General features: G+C 45.8%; 1 protein-coding gene across 3 annotated transcripts; it reads right to left on the bottom strand.

The window, feature by feature from the left end:
• Positions 1 to 219: 219 nt before the first annotated feature.
• srfb (serum response factor b) lies at positions 220 to 19,805 on the bottom strand. Of its 3 annotated transcripts, none has more exons than XM_083988593.1 (8): positions 18,930 to 19,805; positions 14,533 to 14,799; positions 4,894 to 5,128; positions 2,263 to 2,427; positions 1,868 to 1,972; positions 1,236 to 1,433; positions 1,024 to 1,100; positions 220 to 446 (listed from the first exon to the last, which is right to left on the bottom strand). In XM_083988593.1, exons 1-8 carry the CDS (start codon positions 19,569 to 19,571, stop codon positions 351 to 353), a joined length of 1,785 nt encoding a protein of 594 aa, XP_083844719.1. In that variant the 5' UTR covers positions 19,572 to 19,805; the 3' UTR covers positions 220 to 350. The 3 variants fall into 3 exon arrangements, with proteins under 3 accessions (XP_083844719.1, XP_083844720.1, XP_083844721.1); XM_083988594.1 differs by having other exon boundaries at positions 999 to 1,100; XM_083988595.1 differs by lacking the exon at positions 2,263 to 2,427.
• Positions 19,806 to 21,336: the final 1,531 nt, after the last annotated feature.

Here is a 21,336-nt window from a genome sequence, read left to right on the forward strand (position 1 = left end):
ACACCATCTAACGGCATAGAAAATAGTTCCGATGATGGATGTAGTGATATATTTCCTATGAATTTACGAATATATATATACACATATATATATATTTATATACCAAAACATACTACATACTGTATGAGGGTCAGCCACACATGCCCTTGATTGTGTGTGTGTGTGTGTATATATATAAATATATATATACTGTATATGTATATACATATTTATATATATGGTCTTTAAAGTCACATTCAGAAGTGTGATGTGAAACTCTGTCGGAAGGCATCAATAAATAGAGATGTCAGTCAGTCTGTCTGTTTGTCTGTGTCCCTGGGTCTGCTGTGTTAAACAGCTCCAGCCGTCTGTCAGTCGCTCTTCGAGTTCTGTGCTGCGTCCAGATTGACCACCTGGAGCTCCGTCAGGTTACTGCTGCTGCCGCTCGACTGCTGGCCAATCACCATCTGGAAACACAACGCAGCTACGTCAGCAGAGAGCACGGGGGCCTTTCAGACGGCCAATCGCAAGTCATCACATCACACAGCACCCAGCACAGATGGAGATCCTGCTAAACTGCATGCTGTTTACCATGGAGAGATGGAACACTGTAAATGTTGATGTTTTATCTAACAATTAAGATACACACTCTAAGAAATTATTTGATGTCGCGTGACGTTCACATCAATAGGACTGTTGGGTTTTTATCACCTAAAACCCTGTGGGATTTTAAAATAAAAATAACATTTTAAAACTGACTGACAATGATTAACTGACTTAAAAAGTAACTATAAACATCAATTTACATGCACTGTAGCAGTGGTGTTTTGTTTAGTCTAGTGCATGTGTATTTTTTGCCTCAAATCACGGGTAACACAAGATGCTGGTTGATCATCCACATTCAGACAAAGAGGCGACGGGCAGACAACCCCTGCGGCCTCGGTGTGACAGTGCTCTGTTAGGATGCAGAAGTGCGGTCATGTGGCATGCTGGTTGCATAGGGAATATGAGAGTTTCACTTGTAAAATGCAGATCTTGCCGTACTGGGTGTAGCTGCACCGCTGAGACAGGGATCTGCACCGTGCCTGGAGGTGCTGTGAGAAACACCTGAGGGACACCACCTGGGGGGAGAAAAACATGGCACCCAATCAGCAAGGACCCAGTGGATTCATCTTATATTTATAGAGCTGATTTGCAAATGAAACATTAGATCCTGATCTTTTCCAGTGGGCTCACAGAGGAGATGTGTGTCTCACCTGTGTCTTGGGCCTGTGCGTGGGACACCTGCATGGCCGACGTCCCCTGGGAGAAGGCGTTGAGCACGGCCAGCCCCCCGTCAGCCAGGGCCGGCGTGGAGGCGTACATTACTGTGTGGGGGCTGTGGTACATCATGTGACCCGCAACAGACGTTGGCACTGATGAGGTGACGATGGTTGCTGGGAGACTCACCGTTGCTGAAAGGAAAGCAGTGGGAGGGAGGGGGAGGAGGGGGAGAGAGAGAGAGAGCTCGTCACATGTGGGCCAGCAGGTGGCGCTTCACATCTACACATCTGACTCCTACTGATGCCATGTGAAGCTGCTCCACAATATTTTGCTTTAGGACTCATCATAAACAGGAGCAGAATGAAAAACAAAATAACTTTAGTCTGTTGTGTGACACACAGGAGGATACTGCTTCCATTCAAGGGGATGATGCATGAGTTGCATCTTTAGCCCAAAGTAAAATTCTGATAGTAGATTTGAATGCAAATTAAACTTCATAAATGCTATGTCGTCATTAGATTATATACATTTCAGACAGCAGACCTCTTCTAAATGGAGACGGTTCTTCCTACAAATTCTCATGCGCAGAAACTTTGAAGGACACCAAAGAGGGGAAGTGACCTACCGGTGGAGTTTGTGGAGGTGTGGGAGATCTCGGGGCTGCTGTCGTTGGAAGTGGACTGGTTGGGGTGGACCTGGATAGCCTGAAGCTGCTGGGGAACCCCGGCTCCTGGAGACACACAGAGGGCACACAGCGGCTACAGTGAGTCATCAAACACCCCACACAGGAAATAGTAGTAGTGAACTGGGAGGAGGAGGAGGAGGAGGAGGAGGAGGAGGAGGAGGAGTATGTGGAGTGCAGGAGCAGTTGGTTGGCATTCAGATGCATTTACTAGCATGAGGAGCACCATTATCATTCACTGTAGAGGAGGTAGCATTAGCAGCAGCCGTTTAAGATGGGAGATAGGATTGTGATTAGTGAAAGCAGGCAGAGTGGTGGCAGCATGCAGAGCAGGTCACCTGTGAGGGAGACAGCAGCAGGGAAGCGGAAGACAGCCTGCTGTCCCTGCTGTGGCTGCTGGGCGGTGGCCAGGGTCTGACCATGCTGCCCCTGGAGGGCCAGGGAGTGCTGCTGCAGCTGGCTCAGAGGAATGGTGGGGGTACCAGGGGGAAGAGGAGTGCCTGCTGTAGAGGCACGCGCACCACACGCACCACACACACCACACACACGCACACACACACACAAGGGAGGATAAGACTAAATGTGAAAGGATAGTACAGTTTGAAAAAAGTGCAAATAACTTGAGTTGATTTTCAGCCAGAGAACGATTCTACAATTTTCAGTTGCAGAGTGAAAGAGCGACAGCAGGTAGCAAGGTTCACAAAGACATTCGACACTGAATACTATTAAACATTATTTATTCATTTAATTTAGTCAGATTGGAGGATATCGTAACTGCAGCACAACAAAGCAAGCAGCATTGTGATTGATGACCTTTTTTTTTTTTACTAATAGATCTTCGACAGCGACTTCTCATCAAATCACATTCGTATTCAGTGAATCTTCTGGTTTTTTCACACTTTAATCCGTGCATTGTTTATGTGCATGTGCTCTTCCTTGCCTTTGTTGGCACACAGCTACGTTCGCTGGCATGTTACCGACACCAACTGTCTGAACCCTACGGCAGGATGTGAGCTGCACCGCCTGTGTGCACGTGCAAATGGTTTCCCGTCTTTGTGCGTCTGTGCACCGTGCAACCAAAACAGGGTCCCGACTGCTACACAGCACTACCGGTGGTCAAAAGCTCCGCGCTGCACCTTTAAGTTGGTGCCACATTCTGATTTAAAAGTGGTGTTGAGTTGTTGTTTAAGTGGCGTGACACATACTGTATGACTTAATCAAGTGGTGATTAAGTGTTTGGCTAGTGCGGTGGCCTTTTAGTTTACTTTCAAGCACAAAAACGTGTGTCTAAGGGGATCTGAAAATGAATCAGCAAATCTGTTCTCTATCTCAAACTCTGACTGTACAACACGTGCTTCATTTTCCAAATGTTACATTATGTTTCAATTTAGACTTGAGAAATGGCGGATCTTTTATCTGAGCTCATCACGGTGGAGCCCCACCCTCACATTTAGTCATGTGCTTCGTTATAGACAGTTGCTGTAGTCGGGTGGGCAGGCCTGCTCAAGCTGCCAGCTGAGGAGGTTCGAGTGTGGGAGGGTGTGTTGTTCCACCTGGCACTGCTGCTATGTGCCAGACAGGTGGTGAAGAGGAGAGAGAGAGGGAGAGAGAGAGAGAGAGAGAGAGAGAGAGAGAGAGAGAGAGAGAGAGAGAGAGAGAGAGAGAGAGAGAGAGAGAGAGAGAGAGAAAGCAGAAGAGGGAAAGAGAGGGAGAGAAGCTTGTAAAAGGGAGAGAGAGAAAGAGAGATGGTGGAAGAATAGAGGGCGGACAGGGAACAGAGACACAGAAGCCTGGCCGTCCTTCAGCTGTCAGTCAGAATAAGAGAGGGGCCATTAGTCGGGCTTCGTGTGTCCGTCCGATCGGTTGTGGCGCAGCGCTGACAACCAACACACTGCTACAAACTGGCTGGTGACATGACCGCCAGCGTCTGAGAGAGGAAGTGATGAGCGCGCGCGGTCCTGTTCGGCTTCATAGGTGCAGCACAGACACTTGTTTACATGGCAACAGCAGCAACAATAAGATACACAACAGAAAAGATCGCACCGGGGTGGATTCCAGTGTCGGTCAGCCTTGTTTATGTCATGAACGGTTTAAAGAAATGCTCCAGTGCATGAAGCTTCTTTTACAGATGGGATCATATTAAATTAAATTATCGTTGAAATTCAAATATTCCTCATCGTCTTTGGGGGAATCGTGACCTCTTGACCTCCACGGCTCCCTCTTGGACGCCCCGAAATGTCGACACATAATTTCCCAGCACACCCACCCACCATGAAAAGGGAGTGTGATGAATAATTACTGGAGAAAGACAATTTGGTAACACTTTAGGGAACCCCACATTAGAGTCTGCTGCCCCAAAGTCCTCATTGAGTGGATGCACTGATCCCTTGTGTTTCAGTGTGCGTCTGTAAGGTCCCTCTTAATGAAGGGTCATGTCTAGTTCAGGACCACTCTGTCACAAGGCTCCAGCTCCACAAAGTACACCTCCATTATAATTTCAGCACAAGCCACTGATCCTTTATTGAATATTCATGACTAATTATGGGCTGTGTTCGTCAGCCCTCATTGCCAGGTCTATTGTGTCCCTCTCATCTAATTATTCCTGTCCCCAAGTGATAATCAAAGGCAGGCCCAGTCTCCAATAGACATGGCTTTCATGGATACGGGCAGCTTTGTAAAAAAAAAAAAAAAAAAACCAAGGGTGCTGAGCATTAGCGACGGGCTATGAAGAGCCGTTGTGTGACGTGAACAGCTTGGAGAGAGCGGCACGAACCCCTTGAGATGACGGCTGAGGTCGCGGGAGGATGGCATTCAAATTCTAATGAGCTGATAAACTATACAACACCGAGGCATTAACAAAACACAAAAGGTCTGCACGAGTCTCATTTAGATTCTAAAAGATGAGGTTAAAACAAACGTGTCGTGAAGAAGAGGAAGAATCAAGCAACGTGTTTTGCTCCCATACGTACCAGGCATGAAGGTAAAGCCACCGGGCAGCTGCATGACCCCTGTGGACCCACCAGCGGTCTTGAGGACGGTGCCGTTGGCGCTGACGTTGCTGCTGGCCGAGACGGGCGCCAGGTAGTTAGTGATGGGGAAAGAGGGCCCGCTGCTCACCTGCATGGTGGTGGAGGTGGTGGGTACCGTGGACTGGCTGGTGGTGCCTGGTAGGCTGGCGACCGTGAACGTCGGCTTCAGTGTATCCTGCGGAGGGCGGAAGCAAAACGCTGTGAGCAGGAGGACAGGAAGGAACAACACTGGAAGAAGCAATACACTGAAAATCCACAGATTCAAATCCACAGGAATCACATTAACACTTGCTCCGCTCTGCTAACAACAAATAAATGACTGAATCCAGAGCATGTGAAGGCAACATCATGAGAGTTTCACATGAGGACACCTAAAACAACACCATTAATGGGGCTTTTCCTCTTTGAGCGGCTGAAAGCAGGGGAGGCAGGAGTAGAGGTCTTTAATAATTGCAGTATGTTCAGGGATCAATGGATGGCTGACAGAGAGCAGAGTGGGTTTTAATAGACTCAGGGCAAATCAGGGGAGAGAAACAAGCCGGGACCCCTCTAATAGCATCCATATGGAAAATACCAAGCAGTGCAGGGAGAGGATTTCCATTCTTGTGTCTAAAAAGAGCAGTAAGTTGGAATGTCGATGTAAGATGGTGACAACAACAACAACAAGACAGATCTACAAACCATTCAGCTGTTGTGTCATTTATATTTATCCCTTGAATACTGCAACATCATCCATTTATCATGGCTACCTACCTACCTACCTCTAACCTGAAATTAAAATCCAGCCACTGAACAGGAACAGAAATCATCGTTTTATCGAGTTACTATAACAACTAACTGACCGGATGACACATTGCTTTATCTGTAGAATCAGGCAGATGAGATGGCTGCATTAACTTAAGATCAAAAGATGTGAGGTGCAGCATCAAAACACGCGCACACACACACACACACACACTAATGTGAACATCCATTGAACAGCAGAGCAGGATGTGTTGGTGAGTGGGCTGCATGATAAGAGCAGGGTAGGCGTTAGGCCGGGACTATAAAGCACATCTAAACCCACCATGCCTGTTTCTATGCACTTACAAAAACACTTATCACATGATACTAATGATCTGTAATAGCAGAATGGGAACAGGCCTGTACATTAGAAGGCAGGGAAGAGTATGCATGTCTGTGTGGGTCCAATATTCTTGGAGGGTTTGAGTCCAGATGACTGAATGAAAACACATAAGGGTCGGGAATATTTGCAGTTATGCCCCGGGGGGTCGGCGAACATTTAATTAGTATGAAATGAAGCAAAGTAGAAGGGAACCTGCGATTATAGGAAGGAGCAGCACATAAGTCCATCAAGAATACATGTGCTCACTCTCATCTTAGTGGCTGGATCCTCTGACTCTCCACATTTGTCAAGTAGACAGGAAATCACACGAGCTGTCCCATTTCAGAGGCTCCTCCACCAGATGCAGCCTTCTGTTCCCAGAATTTGGGAGACACAACCCGTCTGTCCTCTGCAGTCCTCAGTAAACCTCTTCAACTCTCTACTATCCCACTGCAGCACACGCCATCTACTAAAGCCCCAAATGCCCTAAAATATAATTAGTCTATCTATGTAAATAAATAAAAAGTCAATAACTTCCAGTGAGAGAACAGTAGGAATATGAAATGCAGGATTCAGTATTTACTTGAATGGGCTTAAGTTGACCTATACTGGGGGCTATAAGTCAGGATGTCTCCACTATCCCTCCTACTGAGTTGATTGATTATTTATGTTCATGTCTGTCTCCTCTGAGTCATCCCAGCTTCATAGAAGAGCAGCATTTAATCATTAGAGTAGCCCTTTGATCACTGAGCAATACAAAGAAATGAAAGCTATACAGTGTTTACCATTAACCTTGTATACCATGTTTGTTTTACATAATGTGTATTATTCTCAGCTTCCACTCAAGACTGTAGAGTTTGCGAGGCGGTGTTTAGCTCAGTTAGAGCAGCCGCCCCATGTGTTGAGGCTATAGTCCTCACTGCAGACGACCCCGGTTTGAATCCCGCGCCAAGCGGCCCTATCCTTCATGTCATTCCCCCCCTCTCTGCCTCCCATTTCCTGTCTCTCTCTCGACTCTCCTGTAAAGGCGGAAAAGCCCCTCCCCCCCCAAAAAAACTGTAGTTCCACTTGGTGGGATGTTTGAGGAGAGCCTTTTGTGGATATATCTGATTGATATTTAATATTGCAGGTTGATTTTGGGCAGAAGGTGCGGGTCAGCCTCGATATCAGGTCTTATAAGGAACCGTATCTTTAGTGGCTGTGTCCTGTGGGGGATCCGGCCTCAGAACTGGGACAAAGTTTGCGTCATGATGCAAATCTCTCTTCACAGTGCAGCAGTGTGACAGAAACTGTGAAGCAATGATCCAGGTTTAGTGTCTGGAAACGCAGGCAGGTGTCCCACTCCCAACAACAACACAGGCCGACTATGAGAAAGCAAGAGAACGAGCTGTGACACGACTTCTGAGCTCAAAGAAAGTCTGTCACTCTCAATGTGAATAAGAGAAAGGCAGTGTGTGTGAGCTGGCAAGGCCGACCTCTCTTAGCAAAGCACTATTGGTTTTTATACGTGACTGATTACATGGGTGAGAGTTGCAGGATCCAGCATGGACTCGACTTGATAAGGCCGTCCAACCACAGGCTAGCATGCAAACATGGGGGAGGAGCCAGTGTAAAGGCGAGCTCCCGGTCTTCAGCCTCGTTGCAGTCTGCTCACATCGAAGTATTCAATCAAGTCTTTTAGTATTAGTTTTATTTAATCGGCTATCTGGTCCACAACCATCCAAAACCTCACTAAAAACCAGTAATCCTCACATCCAAGCTAGAGCTGTGCAAAGTTTGCCATGTTTTTTTAAATAAATAACTAATAAATAATCAAGAGTGTCGCAGCCAACTCAGAGTCTTCTGGACTTCACAGCGTACAGATGGCTCAGCAGGTGTTGTCTTATACAAGCTGCTCTGAATCAACAGGAATACACAGAGTGCTGAGCAGTTAGTTAGCTCGTCTGCCGCTCTGCTGAGGAGGTTCTGACAGTCCAAGGTCCTTTACCTCTCTAGTTAAACAGCAGCTGGAGAGTTGGTGGGGGGGCGGGGGGGGGGGCAGACACACCGAGGGCTCACAGTTGTTCTGCCCTTTCGACCAAAAAGGTAAACTGAAGGAATTCACACCACAACAACCTGCAATCCATTAACTATACAACTGTCAGCCCTGCTATTCATCACACAGTGGCTGTCGACAGTCAGACTGTCACACAGCTGCCTTCACTCTCCCAGGACACTTTACACTTTTGTGTTTAAGAGATAATTGTTTCGTGAATGCTCACAAGACAGATGGGAACGACTCTAATCTACACTTGCGGAGGTGTTACAGATGTTACTGTGTGTCACGACAACAGGTAAAAAATAAATAAATAAATAAAAATAAAAGATGGTACCAGAGCAGGAAGTAGGGAGTCACTTCAAGGAATAACAAATTCAAGTCAGTTATATAAAGTGAGTCAAGAAGCGGTGTGGCGATGAGCAGAACTTTGTATCCTCAGTAGTTAGCGGAGAGTGTGTGTCTGTGTGTGGCAGCCAGGCAAAGTCAGAGTCAGACCTGTGTGAGGTATGGGACAGGGGACGGGACGGGATGGGGAGGGGAGGGGGGTGAGAGCACAGACAGCTGAGAGTACAGACAGCTGGCAGGAAACCTGAGCACCTCGGAGGGGGAATTAACCCTTCCCGTGCCAGCTGAGGCAGCAGGAGGCCACGTGTAAAGACAGCCGCCATCTGATGCTGAGCACTCAACGACGGAGCGGCGGAAACAGAGTCTATTCATCTTGTGCTGTTGTCAAAAAAAAAACAACACAGCTCTCCGTGCTCCAGCTTCTCCGTGTTGCAGCTCAGTGGGGAAATATACGGACTTGTGTCTTCAGAGGGCGTTCCAACCTGTCTGAGCATCTAGGTCCGACTCTGAACCGCCATGATAATCCAGGAGCCTACTGAGACCGCTGCAATCTCTGTGACCTACATAACGAGCTTCCACTAACCTACTGCTTTGTTTGACCATCTCCATGTGTCTCCTGTTCAACTGGCCGGTCTATAAACAGCTCTGGCTTTTAGTCCAGAGTCAAGGCAGTGCATAGTAAACATAGGCCACCGTGGTGTAATGCATTCCTTCAGGCCAGAAGTGAAAGCAAAGAATCGTCTTTGTGATGTAGCCAAAGACCCCAACACTGTCATTTCCTCCTTAAGTCCCGTCCATGTCCCGCTCCCTCTGATACACTCTAATACACTCTCACACTAACACGTCACATTATCTCCATGAGCAAGAATGGAGACCAGCTCAGGTCATTCGATCCCCGGTCATATGCACAGTATTACACAATATACTACATTAATCCTGACACAACTGCCAAGTTGTTTCAGGAAACTGTGATGATCATTTGTGACTTTTATCTGACATCTGTCAAAACAAATAATCTGAAATGTAATACATTGCAGCTCCACAGTATATAATATTACTAAAAGTTGGATACTTGGAGGGCTAATGATCATAGATCAGTTTAAGAATAAATAGAAAAAAGAAAAATTTGCTTTCACAAATATAAAACTTAGTTTAATTAATCCTGGCTTCTCATTTTTTAACCACACATTTTCAAACAAACCTCACTACTGTTTTCTTGTATTCAATGAAAAAAATAAAATGTAAAATAAAACAGTGCACAACCTAGGGAAACACTCCACTTGGTATAATGAGATACCAGAACATGATAAATGAAGTCACAATTTACAGTTGTGCGAGCGGAGGGCTGAGTCGTCTGAAATGAGCAATCAATCCTCCAGACTACGTAGACTACACAGGCTCAGAGAGCTCCCTCTATAACATGCTGGGTCATCCATTTTAGAAGAGGGGGACATTATTTTACTCAAACAACATGGAGATCTGGAGTTTTATATACAACATATGAGAAATCCAAACATAAAAAGGATCAGGAAGCAGAGATTGACAGAGACGAGACATAAGAGACACCATCAATCTTGCAGACACACTTTTTTAGAGTTTGGTTTTGGTGGTGGTGCAACAAAAACTCATTTTCTTGTAGCTCTTTACAAGTTCTTTCATTTGCTGGTTTCCAATTTATTTTTGCCTTCCGTCGAGTTCTATATATGGTAAAAGAATAAAAGCCTCATTTGCCCTCCTTATGTTCGCAGACATCATAGGAAAGAGCTGGTTTTTAAAGGAAGAGGAAACGAGAGAGTAATTAAAAAGAGAAGGACACAAATGATTCGCTATTCATGGGGGGATTAATCATTCCAAATTGAAGGTGACAACTGGCAGGCTGGTCTGGTGTTGGTTGGAGAGCCCATTGTGCAGTTTACTGGTGGCTGGCCCTCGTCTAATCTCCCATTTGCTGGCTCCCATCTCCTAGTCTGTCACCCTGCCAGCAACATGGAATTTGCAGCTCCATTTGGGACTGCTAAAAAAGGCAAGGCAGCCCAAGTGGAGGAGGTGCAGCCAATGGCGGCTGACCTGTCCAGTTGCTTGCTGTAAAATAAGGGGGTGGAAGAGGGGGGCGGGGGGTGGCGGGGTGGAGGGTGACATAACGTTGCTTTCCTCCCCCTCTAACACAGCCAACATGCTGCTGCTCTCCCTGCCGGCACCGTTAGAATCCCTCCGCCGCCGCCACCATCTCACTGCTGAGCGGCAGCAGCCCTGTGATAAGAGCACGTATCTGAGTAAATTAACTTTCCATTATCTCAGTGATTCTCTCTTCTCACCTACTTCAAGCCCCCACCCTGCCCTTACAGCAGCAGCAGCCAGGCAGAAGAGCGGCAGACAGATGTGAAGAGATAAACGCTATCTATTTAAGTACAGTCCCCCGTTAAGACTAAATGGGTTATCAAATCAGTTATTTCTCTAGGGAAAGCAAATCGAATTCATGCACATTCGTGGAGGTCCAGTGTGTTGAATAATGAGGCTGTCAAATCTGCTGCAGTAGGTCTAAAGAAACCACATTGCAGGGAAAACAAACATGTCAGCTGGTGGTCAGGACAGTGGCCTCTGGAGTTTTTAGGCCGGTGTTTCTTGCAACATTACAGTGACAATGTAAATGTCATGTGTGATATTGAGAAGAGCAGCGAATGAACTTCACCAGGGAGAGAGAGAGAGAGAAAAGGGGAAACCAGAGGATACAGTGATACTGACAATTTGGTGCTAACATGGATCCTCTGAGGAAAAACAGTAGTTGTGGGATTTGCTGTCCCCTTCCAAAAATAATCCCAAAACGCATAAAAACATCTGCACAGTAGATTCGTCTTATATTAAGATGCAGCCGTTAAAAAAAATACAACGATCTCACAGATCTACCCACTTCGTGATGTGCTGCTCTTTAATTTCTGATGTAGCGAGCTTTTCCCTCAGCCTACCTCGTTCACCCCTACACCACAGCCCGTAGAGAACAGCCTTGAATGTGTTGCCTTCAGCTGAGAGAGCAGCACTGATAGAAAAGATGGATTTTACAGACACAAGTGAGTCACACACCTGAAGTGTAATGATTTATAATCCCAGTACTGCTCTCTGATCAGTTGAAAGAGTCCCTAATTGACTAACTGATTGAACAAGGATAGCAAATGATGACTCCAGGAACACGTCCATGCTTTCCACTATGATCCTGTGGGTTTTCAGTAGCACGGTTAGCTTTGACACCGACTCAAGAATGAGTTCAGCCCTTGTAGCCATGTACCAGACCAATCATCAGATGATTAGAGGAGAATAATGTGACTCACAGCACAGGCCTTTTCAACATCTCAAACTTTAACAAACACTCACACAGCTATCAGCTATGAAAACAAGTTGTGGTGTGTTACGGAGCGTGACTCTGAAACTGCACGGCCCATTTCTCGCCTTAGAATTTATTTAGGGACTCATTTTGGTGAATAGTTCAGGAAAATATGATAATATTTCTAGAACAGCTGCCGTGTTTTCCCACATTGGAGTTCAGAGACGGAGGTCAACAGCAGCCCAGCTTGTGCTGCATTCATCCACATGTGAAGGGAAGAGCTCATCCATAAAATCACATGTTAGGCTAAATGAGGCTGGGTGACGGGATTGATAGCCATGTCTAATTTCTGATTCAAAACCACAAAACAGCCAACAAGTAGCTGAGCTTAGCATAAAGACTGGAAACGGGTGGAAACAGCTAGCCTAGCCCTAGCCAAAACAGGCAACAACATCCATCTACCAACTCTTCTAAAGCTCCCTAATTAACACCTCATATCCCCTTTGTGTAATCCATGCCAAAATGACATGTTGTGGTTTCAGGGGTGGTCATGTGATGGACCATTTCTCATCAGGGCAGTGTGATGTTGCCAGGCAACCAGCAGAGACTCTGAGAAGTTACCTCCTCTACAAGAAGCAGTCCCACATACAAAACCTTCCAACTACAGTCTCTGGTGCTTGTTTGACCTGGGCTAGGCTAGCTGTCTCCATCCGTTTCCAGCCTTTATGCTAAGCTAAGGTAGCTGGCTGCTAGATGTACCCTGACACTGAACAGACAGATAAGAATCTAGGCATGAAAGAGAATATGTGTTTTCTTCCTTTAAAGTGAAAATCTGCCACTGAAAAACCGAACGGATGCCTTCTACATTACAAATAACAGTTCCAGTGTTTCAGATCTTTCCACTTTAATTTTCCCTTTAATCCTGCAAAAGCAAAAACACTGAAGCAGCTGAATTTCTGCTGTCACATGATTTTGAGAGACTACTTTTCTTCACGCTCCTTTGCTTCTCCAAAATGTCCTCCGCTTCCCCCACCAGCCGTCGCAAACTCTGAGCTGTTTAGACTAGCTGGGACTGTATGTATGACATACTACTCTCTTGATGGATAGTGTCCAGATGCTGCAGAGGTGCACACGGCGATCACGCAACATTTGACCGCACGAAGACGATCCTTCAAAATCAAAGCCTCCGTATCCACCTGCCACGCACGAACTCATAACAGCCTAGCAGATCCCGCCATGTACAACGCAGCAACGATGTCTACTGGGCCCTTGTTTGAGGGGGGACTCATGCTAGTCTCCCACACTCTGAACTGCAAGCGGGGGCAGAGGTCAAAGAGTGCCACTACCAGCCTCCTAAATAGACATCACATGAAACGGGATGTAAAGTCTCGTTCAAATGTTTCCATTCCACCCACTCATATCTACATCCATACCTCCCCTCCATATCACTAAATGAGTGAGGGGGGTGGGGGTGAGGGGGGGGATCACAGGACTCCAAAGACAGCTGCAGCTTATAAGGAATGCGAGGGGCCTCAGCCAAGAGAGCAGGCAGGGAAACCATACCATATATGGCAACAGAGGCTGAATCTAATTTTTATCAATGAGGAGAGCGGGCATGAGAATGGCTTAACGTGCAAAGGTTGATCTCCCAGACGGTGTATGGTACGTGTTAGTTAGTGCCTTGTAAAAACAGCACGCAGGCAAACTGGCCTGGAAGTGTCTGTCTTCAAAGGGGCGTACTTAAGCCGTGTAAAGAACGGAGGGAATCTCAGCTTCCAGCACGTGATTGCACGAAGGTGTGGACAGTCAAGTGCGTCCGCTGATGAATTTATCATTTCACTTGGAGCCCTCAAAGTTTAAGAACGCTGTAGCACGCAGCGATGTAGAGGGAAATATAACGAAAAATACAGTACATACATTTATCTTTTGAAAATATCCTGCCCAAAATGTATTTCTAATCTGTGGTGACTATTTTTAGAGCGTTAACGAGTTTGCACAAAATGTGTGATGTTGCAATATGATCAGAAACATAATGTGCGTTTCACTAGCTCAGTGTTTCTTCCACGGACAAAAGGCAGCACCATCCCAAAATCAAAGATAAACAGCAAAGGCCTCCATATAGCAGGCTGCATATTTCTCATCCTAATACACCCCAGACCTGCTGTGATTTATCTTTAAGAGAGGCTCTCCTGGATGAGAGGTCAGGAAGGTAAAACGTAGACAGCTCCCTTTAGCTGAGTAGAATAATACTCTACGTCTTATCTGCCTCTCCCCTCAGTCTCCAGCCCTTGGAAGGACCACTGAGGCTTATTAGTTTAATTAAAAAAACCCACTTGCTAAGAACCAAACCACAAGCCCAGCAGAGGCCTCACATGTAGCCTAACAGGCAAAAGTTCAAAACTGTTTACAGTAGGACAAAGATTATTTTCCGCGGCTGCCTGTGGGTTTGATTTATTTGCTCTCCTCGTGTGCTTGTCGAGCCTTTTCTGGAGAGGTTTCCCAATATATCCATTAGTGACTCTCTTCGGTACTTTATCAGTTCTTTTTTTCCTTTAAATTCACACAGCAATTAGAGAGCAGGCAGTCAGTGAGTCACAAAAACCAACTCCAGCACCACTGTTACCGAGTGAAAGAAAAACAGGCTGTGGGGACAGGTACAGAAATTGGCCCCATTCACTTTTGGGCTTTCACAGCAGCAGCCTCTTCCCAAGAGAGATGGAGTGCATTCTGTATATTTGTCCACAGCAGCGGACCTTTCCACTTCTCAATTCTCACCTTTGTATCGCCCATGCTCTCCGACTCCGACACCTGGTAGGTGAGGTCCGTCTCCTCGAAGCCCGTGGCACTCATGCGCTGGTCCGTGGAGGGGTCAGAGCGTGGTGGTGAGTCTGGCGAGTTGAGGCATGTCTGGATCAGAGCTTTGCCCGTTTCACTGGTGATCATTGGCTGGAGTTTACGGGTGGCAAAAGTGTAAACGTGACCGGTTTCACTAGCCACAAGCAACAGAACCTGGGTTCCTGTCAGGGTGGAGAGTTCATAGGCCTGGAAAAGAGAAAGAAGGAAGTGTCAGTGTCTGCACAGAGTGAACGGTTCATTAAAATACCATAAATGTGCGGTCCACCAAAGTTAGACTTGGATTAACTTCAGACCACCATAAACAAAGTAATATCAACAAAAGATAGAGCCTTAGATATTCCATGGATGAACCTCTGGGAACGAAAATGCTCAAGCCAAGAAAACTTTGGGTTACTTAACCTAATCCGTGCTTCTTTGATAACAGAGCGAGGTGTTTCAAAACACCCCTGTGGCGAACTCTGACGTATAGCACAAATGAAGCTAAAATAACATGAGATAAGGCTCCCAGAATAGAGAGTGTGATTTAGCTGGGAGACTGATTGCAGCAGGGGATTGGCTCGCACAGGCAGGGGGAGTGGTGGTAAACCCACTCCTGACGAAGGAAACCAGGGACCATTCTTAACACGCAGAGGTAGCTGCCTGTGAAACGTGAGGCCACCATCACACTCTGCCTGCCTTGTCATTCATTATATAGCGTGCAGACAAAATCCCCAGTGTGACAGGAAAAAGCACAATGAGACCCAACTCCATCCCACACACACCGAAACACACACCAATGCTGCACTCGGAGTGAACTCCTGAGAAAGCCTTTTTATCTAAATGAGTCATCAGTTATGTGGAGGATGCTACTGGTGCTGTGAAGGCACAGTGCCATTACCATCACCTTGGAGCACCGTGCACACAGCGCAGCCAGCACTAGCTGATAGATGTGCAATTGTAAGCTGTGGTATAACACTCTGTCAGGCTGAGCAAGGAGGAGCTGACGAGTCACATTCAAATTAAAGGATTTTATTGAGGTCTGATGGAACTGTGCGTTCACTGTAGTCAACTCCATCACGCCCTCGCTTCCTTCGCACTATCTTCCTTATGAGCCGTATCAGCCCAATCCTCTATATATGGGCACATGCACTGAAGCTGACCACATCATTGCCCTTTGTGTGTGATAATGTGATGACAGAGAACAGAACGGCTAATGATGGCCAGTTACCGCTAGAGCTGCTCAACGCTGCTCTGTGCTCGCTTCACCTGAACGCCTCAAACTTCTATAATGTGGCGCTCCTCTGTGTGTAATGAAGAGCGCTGGTGAGGGAACCTCTGGTTGGTTGTATAATTCACCCTCCACTGCTAACGCAGCCTTACACAGGCAGAGCAGTGAACTACACACAGCTCTAGTCACCCTCATCCACCATGTTCCTTGATTGGCTGTGCAGCAGCTACAGAGGGTGTGATGTCTGGCCTGCATCCAAGACAGAGAAGGACTAATTTATCAACTTAAGTGTGTTAGGTGGCAGCACAAACTAGACCTACACAATGCTTTAATAAGTTTCCTTGCTCTGCTGATTTTCTCATAAATATTCATGAGTGCAGGAGGTGTGTGTGTGTGTGTGTGTGTGTGTGTGTGTGTGTGTGTGTGTGAGGGGGTCAACTCCAGCTGTAATTGGTTCCTTTGTAACGTACAAATTCCTTGTTAAGCCTATATATCAAATAAAGAAGTCACACTCATGGATGTACACAGTTGTCAATTTCCTTAACAGAAAGAACCAAGGCTCATTACGGTATCTATGTGGTCGTGTTTTTTTTTTTTGTGTTCATGTGCTGGTTGCTAGAACATCAGTCTCAAAGTCATGTGTCTAAACAGGCAGCTAAGTCAAGACTGTGACAGTGATTGTGGCTTGCAGTCTTTGTAAATAGTGGCGCAATTATACTTGACATGGATGATTTGATTGACAGAAATTTACAATTTAAGGTTTAATTTCTTCATCTTTGACAACCATACCAAACGTTGGCTTGTCGCAGCGTATCATATGTGAGGTTCTAGTCCTTCTGTTTATAATCCATCAGTATATTTGGGGTTTGGACCAAACAAGCTCGTTGAAGCACTCACCTAGACTCTAGGAATTGTGGGCATTTTTTTTTATTCCAATGAACAATTAATTGCTTAATGAAAAATTGAATTGTCAGATGGTTTGGATAACAAATTGTTGACTGCGTTCCCAACTGTGGGCCCTTCTTATTTCAGCCATGTCCACAGCTGCAACTAATGGTAATTTTCATTGTGGATTAAACACCATTTTTGTGATTAATTATTACATTATAGTACCATTAGATTTTGAACACACACGGAGTTTGGACTCTCTTGGAGTCCAAACTAATCCTCTGACTTCTTGTATGCTCTGAGCAGTCTTACAAATCTATTAAAATCGAGAGAAAAAAAGGTATCAAATCTACACATTAAAAAAGCTAGAAACCACTAAATATTTGACAAACAAAAATGTTTGTTGACCAACTGGAAAATAATCAACACATAATTGTATGCAAGAGTAGTAGTGCAGATAATAAATTTCTACTCAGGTAATCAGTTTCAAAGCACCGCTGTTCTACATACTGACTCACTTGTACGTGTTGTTATGAAACCTAAATGGAATGGAGCCACTATTGATGTTAAGTTGCACTTGTGCTTTTCTTACCATGACAAGTCAAGATGTCTGCCACAAATGTTTACTGGGCATGGCTACTAAAAGAGCCAGAATGGAAAACATGCCCTTTTCTGGACAAACCAAAAAACGGGAAGCAACAACATTAATTGAGTAAGCCTGTGATACAGTAATGCTGGATTGTGAAAGTGTTAACAATGTATGAGACGGATAGGAGAAGAGGCGGCACAGACTTCACTCACCACATCCTTCAAAATCAAGTCAGGCTCATCCTAGAAACCAATTCGCAACCAGTCTACTATGAATCTTCCCACTCCACCCACCTGTCAGTTTCTATGATGGCTGACATAGTGTAGGCAACATTTTCAAAATCTCTATCCCCACAGTGTGTCAAATAGTGTTCATGTTGCCAAGAGCCTACATAAAGACACCCCAGTTTCCACGACAACAGTCTGGGATATATAAATAAAAAAAAGAGAAAGAGAAATACAGAAGAGTACACAGTGCAGGCGCTTCAAAGTAACAAGAGGACAAATGAAAACTCCTGTACTACAATAAAACAAGGCTTACATGTGTTTATTTAAAGTCATAATGAAAAATAGCTGTGCAGCAAAACTTCTGTCTCTGGTCAAAGGCTGACCCCGTCTAAATGTCCAAATAATCAACTTTAGATGCCTTGACGCCAAATGTCAGATAGCAATATTTTATCATGGCTGCAATTGTGTGGTTGAGTTGTGCAGTTCCAGTGAAATATGGCTTGTTGCTGAACTTAGTAGACAGTAATGGGGCGGTTAAAACTACCATGGAGCAACTTCTATCATCTTTACTGTCAGCATGGGTAATGTGACGGACTGGACCAAAGTGAAACAAGAAAAAAAAATTGCACAAAGCTTGCACCACAATGTAAACTGCCACGACATGCGCAGACAGTCCCCCTTGGATTCTCTCTTCTGTTTGAGTGCTCTTTGACTGTCCTCTGATTTGGGTCAGCTGTTGGCACCTACAGGCCTTGCTGCTGCTGCTGCTCATTACCACATGGCTGCTCCCTGCAAGCAAAGCCCTGCTTCACAGTGGCAGAAGGAACAGCCTGTGCACTGATGGAAACCACCTCCAACAGTCCCAGGCCTGTCAATCAGTGGACCAAGGTGTAAGGGTATGTGTGCATGAATGAGTGTGTTAGTTTATCTGGAACAGACTGTGTGTGCTTGTGTGTGTGTGTGTGTGTGTGTGTGTCAGGCCATGTGTGTGCCATAGCTGGGGGTGGGGGTGTGGATGTGGTCATAAATAGATTTGTCATTTGCTCAAGTTTATTTAAAGGCCATGGCCTGTCATAATGCTCTGACTTCCTCACATCCAGGCAAGTTTATGCCACTATTGTTTGTCTTTTATCAGCGAGAAACTGAAATTAGATTTAGTGTCGGTCATTGGTCTCAGCTGGTTCTAATAATCACTAATGCAGTATGGCCCCACAGGTGAAATGGCTGCATGGTAATTAAGGTGTAATCGACCAAACTGTTAATCCTACGAGCAATGAACACAAGGCACTGTACGTTATACTGCGGTGGCGACACTAGGCTTTATGTGGGCCATGCAAGATAAGAGTGACACTCAAATCAAATGTTACGTAGTTGGATGAGGTCCAAATGCAATCATCTGACTCACCTTTTTCATAATACCCGTCTTCCTCTTGCTGAAAGTCGTGTACCGTCTCAACTTGTTGTCAATAAATTCCATCTTTATCTTTACGCGCCCACGTGTCTTCTTTCCCGGCTTAGCCCCGGCGACCCCCCCGGCCACCATGCCGTAACCTCCGGGAGGGACTCCGACCTCCTGTCCCGTCACCGCAGCTTCCATCTCCCCTCTCTCCCGCTTCACCCCTCTCCTGCTGTCCCCGAGTGAACCCACGGGGTCGTCATCGTCTCCGGAGTCCGAGTCGTTATCCGAGCCGCTGCAGAGCGGAGCGCTCTCTCTGTCCGGGTCGAACCGGGCTCCGTGGGGCAACACGACCCCCGTGTTTAACCCCACCAGGCTTCCCGGGACGACGGTCTGCAGAGGGGTCACCCCTGTCCCGTTCCCCGGTCTCGCACCTCTCGGACCCCCCGGACCATTAGCCCCCAGCATCCCGATGGCGTCTCTCTCCCCCTGTCGTCCGGCGCTGTCGCTGAGCCCCGCTAGAGCTTGCCCTGCTCTGACCAACACGGGACGGATCCCGCTGCCGACGACCCCCGAACCGTGTCCTGTGGTACCCCTGCCTGAAACTGACCCGTTTCCAGATGGTGCCGATCCAACCTGGCTCGGTAACATTCTCTGTTTACTGGACCGATCTCTAAACACCAGCCAGGAGAGCTGGAGCGCGTTGTGTCGCTAATGACTGATAAAACGCATACACGCCCGAGCCGCTGAATGTAAACAAACCAGGCCAGTAGATAGTTTGGAGACTCCAGGAAATAACCAACACAAACTTTCGAAAGTGATGCTGCCCCCAAAACCCTTGAGCCCCGGCTCAGCTGGTTCACCCTCCTCCTCTATTTCCAAAACTCCGAGCACTTTCTCAAAAAGGAAAACGCGAAGGACGTCCTCGATGTTGCTCCGCCATGACACCTAGTCCGCGTTGTGAACCGAAAGCGCCGCTCGTGTCGGCCTGCGTATATCGAAATATAATTTTTTACCCAATCGATGTCACGATATCTATTTCTTCATGGATCAAGACTGTATAAAAATGTCTCACTTTAAGAGCGGCGTTTATGCCAGCGGAGTAATATTACAACCGAGGAACTACTTCCCGCCTTATAAAGAGATACAATGTTTCCTTATTTGGTGCTGTCTCTCCTTATTTGGTGAGTCACAGCGTCGCCTATCGATTGGTCGAGGATTATCTGAGTAGCACTCTGATTGGTCAATAAGGCACGCTCATTAGAATAAATACCAAAATGGTTGCGCTACCGACAACGTCACGGTGGACAAGCAGAGGCACCAAAATAACAGAACATCCAACTTTTTTATTCCCCACAGGTTGCACCATGTCATAAAACCATGTTTTCCCAAAGTTTTTATGCCAGGATATCTTTTTATACATCACTGCTGGCTGAAGGAGCACAGCTGATCCCATGATGCATAGGCTACTACTGTTAGTAGCCTAGATGTACATAAAGACACATTCAGATAGCCTATGGTTCCTTCCTTAAGGTTAAATATTTAGTTTAACAATCAAATATATAAATTTAATTTGGGGGGGTTGAAATAAAGTAAAGCATACTCACCTGCCTGCCATACAGTCAGTTAGTCACTTAAGAGATGAAGCCTGTAGCCTAATACACTATCCCAAGAACTGCAACACCATTAGGCTATTGAAGCTGAATAAAATAATAATTTGTGATGACTTTCTTTGAAATTAACTTATATGCGAGTTATATGCAACATGCTGCTGCAGCCACCCTTCACTTTTTTTGTTGCATAGTACAAGACAGTAGAAAAAACACACAGGTGTTCCTAATAACATTTAAGATGGCTCTGATCTATCCAAGCATCCCACTAGTGACATAGAATTGAGTACAGAGTACACAACACAATAAAGCAGCCATAGCCTATAGAATTCAGCTATTAATCATATTTACACTATTTGTTTTCCTGAACAAAATACCTTGTGAAACTGACTTGTGAATTGAGCTGTGTGTGTGTCTAGCAGCTGATCTGATAAGTGTTTAATGATGCACTAAACCTCACCCCTCTGGTACTCCAGGCAGGTCAAGACAAATGCCATCTATTATGGTATTTGAAAGTGGTTTCTCGTTCAAGATTTTCTGGAAAGATGTGGGGCGATATTTATTGAAATGCGGGGGCTTTTACAGGAGCTCACTGAAGTGTATATGCACCTGGAGGAGGTTGTTGAGGTATTGTCAGCACTCTGTTGACATTTCTTTACAACTAATCTCAAGTTTTTTATAAAAGTAGGTACATGACAACACACAAGTATGCATATTTTGTCATATGTCATGCATATAACATGTTGCTCTGTTGCTCTGAGTCCACTAAAGTCTGCAGCACAACACAGGCCACATTACAGAGGAAA

This window comes from Trachurus trachurus (assembly GCF_905171665.1).
Source record: "Trachurus trachurus genome assembly, chromosome: 15".
NCBI lineage: Eukaryota > Metazoa > Chordata > Actinopteri > Carangiformes > Carangidae > Trachurus > Trachurus trachurus.